Source organism: Gorilla gorilla, chromosome 2 (assembly GCF_029281585.2).
Source record: "Gorilla gorilla gorilla isolate KB3781 chromosome 2, NHGRI_mGorGor1-v2.1_pri, whole genome shotgun sequence".
Classification (NCBI taxonomy): Eukaryota; Metazoa; Chordata; class Mammalia; order Primates; family Hominidae; genus Gorilla; species Gorilla gorilla.
This window is the reverse complement of record NC_086017.1, coordinates 54,981,077-54,993,399: the sequence shown is the minus strand read 5'-3', so window position 1 is coordinate 54,993,399 and position 12,323 is coordinate 54,981,077. Positions and strand designations below refer to the sequence as shown.

Genomic DNA, 12,323 nt, shown 5'->3' with positions numbered 1-12,323 from the left:
GGTCAGGAGTTCCAGACCAGCCTGCCCAACATGGCGAAACCCCATCTCTACTAAAAATACAAAAAATTAGCCGGGCATGGTGGTGGGTGCCTGTAATCCTAGCTACTCGGGAGGCTGAGGCAGGAGAGTCGCCTGAACCCGGGAGGTGGAGGTTGCAGTGAGCCAAGATCGCACCACTTCACTCCAGCCTGGGCAACAGAGCGAGACTCGGTCTCAAAAAAAAAAATGTTTGATGACTGAAGGCCAGTAAACCAACAGCCACTTCCTTGCTGGGCTACCATGACTTCTGATGTGTGCTCTTAGCATCTCTATAAATGCAGGAACTAAGGCCACAAGAGGCAAAGTAGCCTGCCCAAGAACACCCTATTAGGAAGTGGCAGAGCCAGAAGACGAACTAACATCTCCCCAACGCCACTCACAGCTCCAACCACTGCCCAGAACTGCCTCCTGAGCAACACGTCTGGGTGGAGTGAAACCTGTGCCCTGCCCCATGACACTTAGCATCTAAGACACAGATACACAGAAGAAAAACTTAAGCAAAAAAGGAGAGGAAATTTCAACCCTGAGTACTACCCAGAAGTTTGTTTGCCAGCTTAGTAAACAGTAAGAATGTTTACTAAGAGAGCAGGGGGACCACTAGAAAAGGAACACAGAGGAGCCAGAAGCAGAGGGCAGGGTGAGAGAAGAGAGACCGAAGGGAAACACAGGGCAGCATGCAGACACCCAACCTCAGGCTGACGGGAGAGCTGGGGAGGGTGCACTTCTGGTCTCCTGTGTGCATGGCTAGCATGCCCCACTTCTTCCAGGCTGCACAGACCACCGGTACTGCCAAAGGAAATCCTACTCACTCCAGGTGCCCAGTGACATCCTCCACCTGCCTGTGGAGCTGCATGACTTCTCCTGGAAGCTGCTGGTGCCCAAGGACAGGCTCAGCCTGGTGCTGGTGCCAGCCCAGAAGCTGCAGCAGCATACGCACGAGAAGCCCTGCAACACCAGCTTCAGCTACCTCGTGGCCAGTGCCATACCCAGCCAGGACCTGTACTTCGGCTCCTTCTGCCCGGGAGGCTCTATCAAGCAGATCCAGGTGAAGCAGAACATCTCGGTGACCCTTCGCACCTTTGCCCCCAGCTTCCGACAAGAGGCCTCCAGGCAGGGTCTGACGGTGTCCTTTATACCTTATTTCAAAGGTAAGGGGGGTCTCCCCCATCTCCATGCCCCTTTAGTTTAAGCGTTTATTTGATTTTAGTTTTGTGATCACCTTAATTAAGTTGCCAGTTTGGAAAGAAGGGATAGCTCAATATGCTGGTCCTTGCACAAGAAATTTGAAAGATAGTGAGTCCTAATCCTGACTTTACCGTTAACCTAGCATGGAAAATTCCTGAGATTAGAAATAAAAAATGTTTCTGACAGTGGGAGGCGATGGTTGGTAGGCAGCAAAAACATAATCAGGTTTGAGTCTTTTTTGGAAGCAGGCAGGACATAAATGAGAAATAGCCAAATATTCCCCAGTCCCGGATTTTTAAGGTAGTGACATAAAAATCCTTAGGCAGACATTTTTATGACTCTGCTTTTACAATTCAGAATGCAGTGCAGAGAGCACAGAGGGAGGAGCGTTGGAAGGGAGATGAGTCTCTGGAGCCAGAATCCAGCAGCACGGCTGGGCAGACCCGACCCTCCTGGGAGGCTGGCATGTGGTCTCCATGTTCTGAGGCAGTAAATGAGGTCTAAATGGCTCACAACGTGACTTCTACATGGTTGACTTTAAAAGTCACAGTCACCATTACAAGTTGCTCCAAGAACATAAAGTTAGAGGCCATTTTAAAATTGACCAAGACCTTTGATGTTTATTTCCTACTCTTATTCTCTGAGGTGTGAGTGGGAGGGAGAAGAATCTTTGGTCATAAGATTAAGGTGGGTCCAGGCTGCCTGATATCTCCAAGGTTACCAGAGAAACTCCTTCTGAGGAGTCTTTGCAAATAAGACACATTCTCATCAGTGTGGAATGTGTGGGTTTTATCTCTCCTGAAGGTAAGGAAGGGATTAGTTGACATGTCAGGAGCTCTTTCAGCTTTGCAGTTCCGGAACTCTTCCCAGAACCTGAAGATATTTTAATCTCCGAAACAGAAATCAGGCTATACCAGCCCCATCCCGGAGCAGGGCAGTAGATGAATATAGTAGCTGCGTTGAGAGCATTTCTGAAGGGAAGCTGAGATAACCACCATTTTGGGAAACTTGCCTGGTTTTTGTTTGCCTGTTTGTTTTGTTTTTTTTCCAAAAGTCCTGAGTACCTACTCTGACTGAGACTGATCCAGCACTGACCGATACAGTGGTGCTAGCCACATAGCAATGATTTGAATTTAAATTAATATGAGGCTGGGCACAGTGGCTCATGCCTGTAATCCCAGCTCTTTGGGAGGCCAAGGCAGGCAGATCACTTGAGCTCAGGAGTTCAAGACCAGCCTGGCCAACACGGTGAAACCCCATCTCTACTAAAAATACAAAAAATTAGCCGGTCATGGTGGCTCATGCCTGTAGTCCTAGCTACTCGGGAGGCTGAGGCCGGAGAATTGCTTGAACCTGAGAGGTGGAGGTTGCAGTTTGCAGTGAGCCGAGATCGTGCCACCGCACTCTAGCCTGGGCAACAGAGTGAGACTCCCTCTCAAAAATAACTAATAATAATAAATTAACATGAAACAAATTTAAAATGCAGTTCTTTGGTCATGCTGGGCACATTTCAAGGCTCAGCAGACATATAGCTGGTGGCTACCCTATCAGATGGTGCAGATCTAGAAGATTTCCATCATCGCAGAAAGTTCTGTTAGACAGCGCTGGTCTGGACAGTTGGACTTCGTCTCCTCCACCGCTCCCTTTCCTCTCCATGTTGACTGAATGAAACATCTGTCTGGATCTCCCTCCCTTTCCTGCAGAGGAAGGCGTTTTCACGGTGACCCCTGACACAAAAAGCAAGGTCTACCTGAGGACCCCCAACTGGGACCGGGGCCTGCCATCCCTCACCTCTGTGTCCTGGAACATCAGCGTGCCCAGAGACCAGGTGGCCTGCCTGACTTTCTTTAAGGAGCGGAGCGGCGTGGTCTGCCAGACAGGGCGCGCATTCATGATCATCCAGGAGCAGCGGACCCGGGCTGAGGAGATCTTCAGCCTGGATGAGGATGTGCTCCCCAAGCCAAGCTTCCACCATCACAGCTTCTGGGTCAACATCTCTAACTGCAGCCCCACGAGCGGCAAGCAGCTAGACCTGCTCTTCTCGGTGACACTTACCCCAAGGACTGTGGGTAAGGGCCCTCAGGGTCTTTGGGGACAGTAATGAACAAAAAATTGTCAGCTGGAGGATAGAGAGCAAGCCTGGAGACAAGTCAGAAACACAGATTGAGTCCTGACTGTCCATGTATCAGTCAGCTATTGCATCAATAGTGCTGAGTAACAAACCATCCCAGAACATAGTGGTTTAGTAGCAGCCATCTATTATTGCTCCAACATTGGCTGGGCAATTCTGGTCTCAGCTGGACTTATCAGGGCTCAGTCATTCATGCACCTGCTGGCAGCTGCAGGTTGGCTAGAGGACTTTGCTGATCTTAGCTTGGTGCTTTCAAAAAGCTGAGGCTCAGCCAAGATCATCTGAGACAACTGAGATTACTTGGCTTGACTCTACATGATCTCTTGTTCTCCAGCCTGTGCTGTTTTCATGGCAGAGGCAGAGAGATCCACAAGAGACTGGAGGAGGCATGTAAGGTCTTTTAATACTTTTAGGTTAGGAACTCACACACCATCCCTTCGACTGCATTCTTTTGGCCAGCCTAGATTTTTTTTAGTCAATCTACCAGCATCCTTTACCATTCATCTCTCTTTTATGTAGGGGAAGTCTCTTCACACCTATGATCTTCCTCATCTACAGAGAGTAGATAATAATAGCCACCTCATAAAAGTATCATGGGATTCAGTGTCATGAATTAAAATATGGGGACCTGAAAAGTCTGACAGGTACATGGTTTTTTTTTTTTTTTTTTTTTTTTTTTTTTTTTTTTTTTTTTTTTGAGACGGAGTTTCGCTCTGTCGCCCAGGCTGGAGTGCAGTGGTGCGATCTCGACTCACTGCAAGCTCCGCCTCCCGGGTTCACGCCATTCTCCTGCCTCAGCCTCCCGCGTAGCTGGGACTACAGGCGCGCGCCACCATGCCCGGCTAATTTTTTTTGTATTTTTAGTAGAGACGGGGTTTCACCGTGTTAGCCAGGATGGTCTCGATCTCCTGACCTCGTGATCCACCCGTCTCGGCCTCCCAAAGTGCTGGGATTACAGGCGTGAGCCACCGCGCCCGGCCTCGGTACATGGTTTTTTGTTTAGTCTCAGTGAAACGTTGGAATCCATGAAATACCCTCAATGGGAGGCCTTGGAGCCAGGATGATGAGTTTGCCTTTATTCCTCAAAGTCATGGGCACCACTGAAGGGCATCAAGCAAGGGAATGCAGGTGTGGCAAGGCAGGCTCTGGTGGGGCCATGTCTGCCCTTTACTCAGTGAAGGCACAGAGCATCACAGTGTCAGAACCAGAAGGGACCGTGGAGGCTGCTTTTTTCCCTTTCCCTTTCTGGGGGTCAGAGTGATTGAAGGTCCATCCAAGCCACACAACTGGTTAGCCTCAAGAGAACTGGTGGGAGCCAAATGCCACAAGTGAAAACCTCTCCACACTCATAGAATATGTCCTGGGTTTTCTTCCTCTCTTAGATTCATTTTCTGTCATTTCTTTCCATTCCTCTTTCCTTTGGATCTCACCTTTTGTTTTCTTGGTGAATAAGCAAGACATTCTAATTTGCTGTTTGGTACAGGGTTCCCCCTCTGATTTATTTTCTTTTTCCTTTGTGCAGCTGCAGGAAAAGGACAGCACAAAGGAAGCAACCCTCCCTTTAGCTGCCTCACTTCTGACTTTTGACTCCCTGCTTTCTCCTACCCTCCTCTGCTCTTCTCTTCTCCAAGACAGGCTGTGGCAATCAGTGGAACACACCTGTTGTAGGCCAGGAGTAGCCTTTGAAGTTGATCTGGTAGGTCCCTCAGTTTGTTTCAATTGTTCATTGCTATATATGAACTACCCCAAAATTTGGTGGCTTTGGCAATAGCTATTTTGTTTACCCACAATTTATGGATCAGGAATTCAGACAGGGCACAGCAGTGTATCATATCTGTGTTCCAGGATATCTGGGGCCCCAACCAGAAGCCTTGAACAAGTAGAGAGGATGGCTTGGAGAATTCAACTGGAGACAGATGTCTACGGCCTTTGGTTCTCACCGGGTTGATTTTTTTCCCCGGTGGAATCTCTACATGGCTAGCTTGGGCTTTCTCACAGCATGGTGGTCTCAGCATAGTCAGACTTCTTACATAGTAGCTGGCTTTCTCTCAGAGAGAAAGTGCAAGCTGACATCCTCTTAAAAGTTAGGCCCAGAACTGGCACAGTTGCCTTATATTGGCTGACCCAGATCCAAGAGGAAAGGAAATAAACACTTTGTGATATGAGGAGCCCCATGTGCACACAAGGAGCCACATGTATGGTGCTCCACCTTTGCAAAGATGGCAGCTGCTTTTGGAGATGCCTCAAGTTCATTGCAGAGCTAACCCCAGCTGCCTCTTCATCTGTCTCTTTATGTCTCTGCTCACAGACTTGACTGTCATCCTCATCGCAGTGGTGGGAGGTGGAGCCTTACTGCTGTCTGCCCTCGGACTCATCATTTGCTGTGTGAAAAAGAAGTAGGTGGAATCTCTTACTCTCTTTATCTGATTTGATGCCTCCTCAGATCACACAGACTGGGTGGATTGTTCATTATTGACTTTGTTTTCTTGCTTCCCATTTTTTCCCCCAAAGATCAATGTTAAATAATATTGCCAGGTGTGAGTCATGCTTTCAGGAGAAAAAAAAATCCCGTGCCTGGGGGTGAGGGGGGGATAAAAAACACATGTGACATTTTCACCTGTATGTAGTTCATGGTGCAGCTGCCTCAGCACAAGTCCCCTGCAAGCAGAGTGCTGTTTGCTCAGTAGATTGATCAAGCAGGAGTGATCTTGGCAAGAAAATGCTCACGTAGGCTCTGCCAGACTGTGCCTCTGAAACCACTCCCTCTGTCACCCGAAGGAGAATGAATGTGTGTTGTCCCAGCTTGTTCTCCTGCAGTTTCTTAAGCAAACTGCTTTATCCTTGCCTGTTGGGCTCCAGGTATGTAACAGAGGCCAGGCCTGTGGCCAAGAGGAAGGAAGGCCCAGTTAACTGCCTCAGTCTCTCTTTCCATCCCCTCAGGAGGACAATTTCTGTTTTATTTATTTATTTATTTATTTTTGAGACAGAGTCTTGCTCTGTTGCCAGTGGTGCAATCTCGTTTCACTGCAGCCCCCGCCTCCTGGGTTGAAGTGATTCTCCTTCCTCAGCCTCCCGAGTAACTGGGACTACAGGCACACACCACCACGCCCAGCTAATTTTTTTTGTATTTTTTTGTAGAAACGGGATTTCACCTTATTGGCCAGATTGGTCTTAAACTCCTGACCTCAAGTGATCCACCCGCCTTGGCTTCCCAAAATGTTGGGATTACAGGCATGAGCCACCGTACCTGGCCGAGCTTCTATTTTATAAAAGGAAAATGTTGACCTTTTTAGACAGAATCTGTGCTGCCACCAAACTGTATAAATTCTGCTCATATTTCTGACTAAAGTCATGGGAGAGAGAAGAGAGCTATTTTCCTTAACATGGTTTGACCTTCCAAAAAGCCAACCTGAAAAAAATTCTTTTTTTTTTTTAAGACAGAGTCTCACTCTGTTGCCAGGCTGGAGTGCAGTGGCGCGATCTCGACTCACCACGACCTCCGCCTCCCGGGTTCAAGCGATTCCCCTGCCTCAGCCTGCCGAGTAGCTGGGACTACAGGCACCCGCCACCACGCCCAGCTAATTTTTTTTTGTATTTTTAGTAGACATAGGGTTTCACCATGTTGGCCAGGATGGTCTCGATCTCTTGACCTTGTGATCCGCCCGCCTTGGCCTCCCAAAGTGCCGAGATTACAGGCGTGAGCCACCACACCCAGCCCAAAAATTCTTTTTTAAAAATTAACTGTGGACCTGAGCAAACAACTGAAATTCCTAGTCTACAACAAGACTGTCTACAAATGTCTCTGCTGATGAGGAAGGACTGGCTTGCAGGAGGTCTTTTCTCCATGAGAAGTGGCTGTACCTATAACACATGGGGGAAAAAGGACTGCTTTTAAGGAAACATCATGTTACTGTTTCTCTCAGGGAATTTTCCCATCTGGGGTGCACGGAATAGCCCACCCAGTTGGGGAAGCATGGCATTAACACTGGGCCCCAGATTCCTTATCAGGAGGGAATTGGACAAGGAAAGAGATCCAGCACTTGCCTCATCTTGAAACAGCGCCAGTTTAAGCCTGAGAATCATCAGTCCAGCCTTGCTACAGGCCTTGCTTGTGTGAGGCTGCTGGCTGGCAGGTTTGCATAAGGCCTGTCCATGCCCAAGCTGTTGTAGGAGGATGGACAGGTTGTGCAGTGAGAACGAGGAGAGACAATGCCGTCTAACTTGTTCACTAAGCGGGTACTTCCTGAGTGTCTCCTGGGCACTAGGATTCATTGAGGTACTGGGGACAATGATGAGTGAGACAATCTCTTCTATGGGGGCAGGGGGACTGAAAAGACAGGCAAATAAACAGTCCGTTTCAGGATAGCATGAGAAGAGTTTTAGTGGGGACAAACATTACAGGGCTTCAGGCAGGAGCCTTAGGAACCCATCCTCCTGACCAGGGGCTCAGCGTTACAAGCTAAAGGTACCAGGTTTATTTTTATCTCAGCAAAGTACAGACAGCCTGCCCACCCTTATGAACTGCCAGCCTGTGCCTTATATGGCCCATTACGCTAATTGAGCTAATATCCTCCATTTGCATCACTGGTCAGCTAAAAAGTCAGCATTCCCTGCTGTTTGGTTCACAAAGATGGAGAGCAAAGCTTTGTTTTCTGTGGCAGCAAGCGCTAATGCCCATGCAGGTCCAAGTACCAAAGAACATTATAAACCAAATGCTAATGGTGTTATTGAAGAACTCTGGCACTGCAGCCTGAATTTTGTCTTCTTTTTAGCTCTTTCCTCTGTTGGGGGTGACTACTGAGGCACTGGGTCTCTCTGCTAATGCTGAGTTATCCTCTCCCCAGCTCATGCTGAAAACTAAGATACAACCTGGACCCCTGAGTCTCTTGTATCACCATTTAGAATCTAGATGGTCAGAGCTTTTCCCAGGCAAAAGAGGGAGAAAGCATGAGCTATGGGAAAGTACTAAGAGTGCGGGAAGATTGACCTAGACATGACTGAGCCTGATGTGGTTGAGAAGGTCTGGGACACTGCCCATTTCTGGTAGAATGGAGGGGAAAGGGATTGTCAGATGTGTCCACCATTGGATACCACATGTCTATCAAAAACGAATTGAGCACCGATAGTGTTAGAGGCGCCCTCTCTAAACCACTCTTCTACCACCTGTGATCTCTGTTTCCACTTTGAAAACTGGAGACAAAATCAGGTCCCTTCTAAATGTTCACTGAGGACAGTAGTTTCAGTTTCAAATGCTGAGCAATCTGAAGGATTTGGGGGAGACATGGTCAGAACCCTAAAGAATCCAAGCTCTAGCAGGGCCATAGCAATGGTACCCACCGAAGATTCTTGCCTTTCTGACTTCTGTCTTGTTCCGTTTTTCCAAATAGGAAAAAGAAGACAAACAAGGGCCCCGCCGTGGGTATCTACAATGGCAACATCAATACTGAGATGCCGAGGCAGCCAAAAAAGTTTCAGAAAGGGCGAAAGGACAATGACTCCCATGTGTATGCAGTCATCGAGGACACCATGGTATATGGGCATCTGCTACAGGATTCCGGCGGGTCCTTCCTGCAGCCGGAGGTGGACACCTACCGGCCGTTCCAGGGCACCATGGGGGTCTGCTCTCCCTCCCCACCCACCATATGCTCTAGGGCCCCAACTGCAAAGTTGGCCACTGAGGAGCCACCTCCTTGCTCCCCTCCTGAGTCCGAGAGTGAACCGTACACGTTCTCCCATCCCAACAATGGGGATGTAAGCAGCAAGGACACAGACATTCCCTTACTGAACACTCGGGAGCCCATGGAGCCAGCAGAATAACTTGATCCATTCCAGGCGCTTTGCTGAGTTTCATAAAGCAGGGCACTGAGACACCCGTCCGTGTTCCTAACCAGAAATCCTAAAGAAGAGGAATTATACAGAAGGAACAGCAGGAGGTTTTCCTGGACACCGCCAACTTCACATTGCTCAGTGGACTCATTCTAAGGGCAAGACATTGAAAATGATGAATTCCAATCTGGATACAGTCATGACAGCTCATGTGCTTCTCAACTTAGGCTGTGCGGTTAGCCAGCCTGTAATGAGAGGAGAGAGGCCTGAGTCACCTAGCATAGGGTTGCAGCAAGCCCTGGATTCAGAGTGTTAAACAGAGGCTTGCCCTCTTCAGGACAACAGTTCCAATTCCAAGGAGCCTACCTGAGGTCCCTACTCTCACTGGGGTCCCCGGGATGAAAACGACAATGTGCCTTTTTATTATTATTTATTTGGTGGTCCTGTGCATTTAAGAGATCAAATGTATAACCACCTAGCTCTTTTCACCTGACTTAGTAATAACTCATACTAACTGGTTTGGATGCCTGGGTTGTGACTTCTACTGACCGCTAGATAAACGTGTGCCTGTCCCCCAGGTGGTGGGAATAGTTTACAATCTGTCCAACCAGAAAAGAATGTGTGTGTTTGAGCAGCATTGACACATATCTGCTTTGATAAGAGACTTCCTGATTCTCTAGGTCGGTTCGTGGTTATCCCATTGTGGAAATTCATCTTGAATCCCATTGTCCTATAGTCCTAGCAATAAGAGAAATTTCCTCAAGTTTCCATGTGCAGTTCTCCTAGCTGCAGCAATACTTTGACATTTAAAGAGAAATTTAGGGAATATTCTCATCCTCTAAAAATGTTTAACTATATACCAAACAGTGGCCCCCTGCATTAGTTTTCTGTTGCCACTGCAACCCATTACTTGGTAGCTTAAAAACAACACATTAGCTTATAGTCCTGGGGATCAGAATTCCAAAATGGATGTCCCTGAATGAAAATCAAGGTGTCAGCAGAGCTGTGCTCCTTCTGAAGGCTCTAGGGAGAAGCCGGTTCCTTGCCGTTTCTAGCTTCTAGAGGCTGGCTGCATTCCCAGGCTCCAGTGGCTGGTCAAGCTTTTCTCACATGGCATCACTGTGACACTGGCCCTCCCACTTCCCTCTTTGACTTACAAAGCCCACCAGGAAGATCCAGGATAATCTCTCCATCTGAAGATCCTTCATCATCCTGGAAGAGCCTTTTGCCATGCAAGACAATATAGCCACAGGTGGGGATTAGGACCAGGACATCTTTGGGGTGCTGTTATTCTGCCTACCACACCTTCCTGCCACTGACTCCCACAGGAGAGGCTACAGAATGATCTGGCGCACAGGGATGTTTTGTTTAGCTTGCGGACTCTAACGCTTAAAAAAACAACCCAGATCAGAAGATCTGGCCATGCTGGGGCTCACATTCTCACCTAGCAACAACTGGCTGAAGCTGGGCACCAGCTCTGCCTTTAGAAGGGGTGTCCACTTCACCAGGTCACCACAGCCCACACTACGCCCTATCACTTCCCACAATGAGGCTGAGTGTTTGTTTCTACTGATCGATGCCCCTGCAGGTTGCATTTATTGTAATGAAAAAGAAAGACTGGGATTAATCTCTAATCAGGTGAGTAGACCATGAGACCAATGTGTGCTCACATTCCCCTTTTTCTTTTTTTTCTTTCTCTTTTTCTTTTTTGTTTAATGTGAGACCGGATCTCATTCTGTCGCCTAGGCTGGAGTGCAGTGGCACAGTCTCGGCTCACTGCAACCTCTGCCTCCTGGGTTCAAGCAATTCTCCCACCTCAGCCTCCCAAATAGCTGGGATCACTGGCACAAACCACCACGCCCAGCTAATTTTGTATTTTTTGTAGAGACAGGGTTTCACCATGTTGCCCAGGCTGGTCTCCAACTCCTGGGCTCAAGCAATCCTCCTGCCTCGGCCTCCCAAAGTGCTGGGATTACAGATGTGAGCCACCGCATCCAGCCCCACACCCTCATTTATACCAATTACCTGCCCAGTAACTGTGGACTTTTGCTTCCTCACCCCTGCTCTGATCTGGAAGGAGAGGGATTATGTTATAGCTTGTCGGCACAGTCCCAAGTTCAATATTTCTGTGGCAAAAACTTCCTTCAAAAAATAAATGTACTTCATTGTATTCAATGAATTCACCTTGGAAATGCACCGCCTCAGCTTGTTCACATGGCATAAATGAAAGGAATTTTATAGTCTCCTAAATGGCGTGTACTGCAAGACCTCTTGAACACTTTCCAGAGGATAGGATATTTAAGTCATGCCCTTGGCGTTGCCTATGGCACCTTTCCCTTCTGAAAGTCTGGTTCCTGCCCAGTGACCCTTGGCCTTGTGAGCCGAGATGCTGACCCTGCATAAAGGGCCAAAGGAGGGCTGCGGCTTCCTTCCCTCACTGAAGAGCCCTTATTTGAATTCACTGTGTGGAGCCCTAGCCCTCCATTCTCGACATTCCCCAACCTCCCAAACCCTTCCAAGCAGGACTAGGTGCCCTGCATTTCACCCAAGGTGGGATTGGCCTTCCTTGGGCTGGCTACTTGTCACCATCACCGACATCACTGTTGCCTGCAAGGACACCACGTGGCCATTTTCCTTCAACTGAGGGCTCAAAACTCCTGGACAAGTTGCTGGCTCTTGAGACCAGTATTTTCTGAAGCTGTGCCTCAGTGAAGGGGCCCAGCCTGAGGAGCCCTGGCTCTTTTCTTTAAAGCCCAGGCCCCACTTACGTAAAACATTTCAGGGTCACTGGAAACAGTGAAGTGCCATTTGTTGAAGCCTACTGCATGCCAGCCCACTGCTCATCCATGTGGTCTGCCATGCCTATGAGGAATGCCAGCGCATGCAGGACTGGTCTCTAATGCTGTGGTCATTGCACAGAAGGGAAAGGTCTCAAGGAAGAGTCAACTGGGACAAGCACAAGCCCACCGGACATGGCCTTGGTAAAGGTTAGCAGACTGGTGTGTGTGGATCTGCATTGCCTCACTGGAAATAATTTATTCATTGCAGATACTTTTTAGGTGGCATTTTATTCATTTCCTGTGCTTTAAATAAACAAATGTACCAAAAAACAAGTATCAAGCTGTTTAAGTGCTTCGGCTAC

The 12,323-nt window shown here is 48.3% G+C and overlaps 1 protein-coding gene across 2 annotated transcripts in view; it reads left to right on the top strand.

The window, feature by feature from the left end:
• The window catches only part of CDCP1 (CUB domain containing protein 1), a 63,554-nt gene extending 51,260 nt beyond the window's left edge, over positions 1-12,294 (top strand). The window contains exons 6-9 of one of the 2 annotated variants that reach the window (XM_019024836.4): positions 807-1,187; positions 2,928-3,293; positions 5,664-5,751; positions 8,743-12,294. In XM_019024836.4, the coding sequence (XP_018880381.3) occupies positions 807-1,187; positions 2,928-3,293; positions 5,664-5,751; positions 8,743-9,172 (1,265 nt within the window). In that variant the 3' untranslated portion in view covers positions 9,173-12,294. Of the gene's footprint in view, positions 1-806; positions 1,188-2,927; positions 3,294-4,877; positions 5,201-5,663; positions 5,752-8,742 lie in introns of those variants that run through there. The other variant, XM_063703735.1, reaches the window with a different exon arrangement.
• The last annotated feature ends 29 nt before the right edge of the window (positions 12,295-12,323 follow it).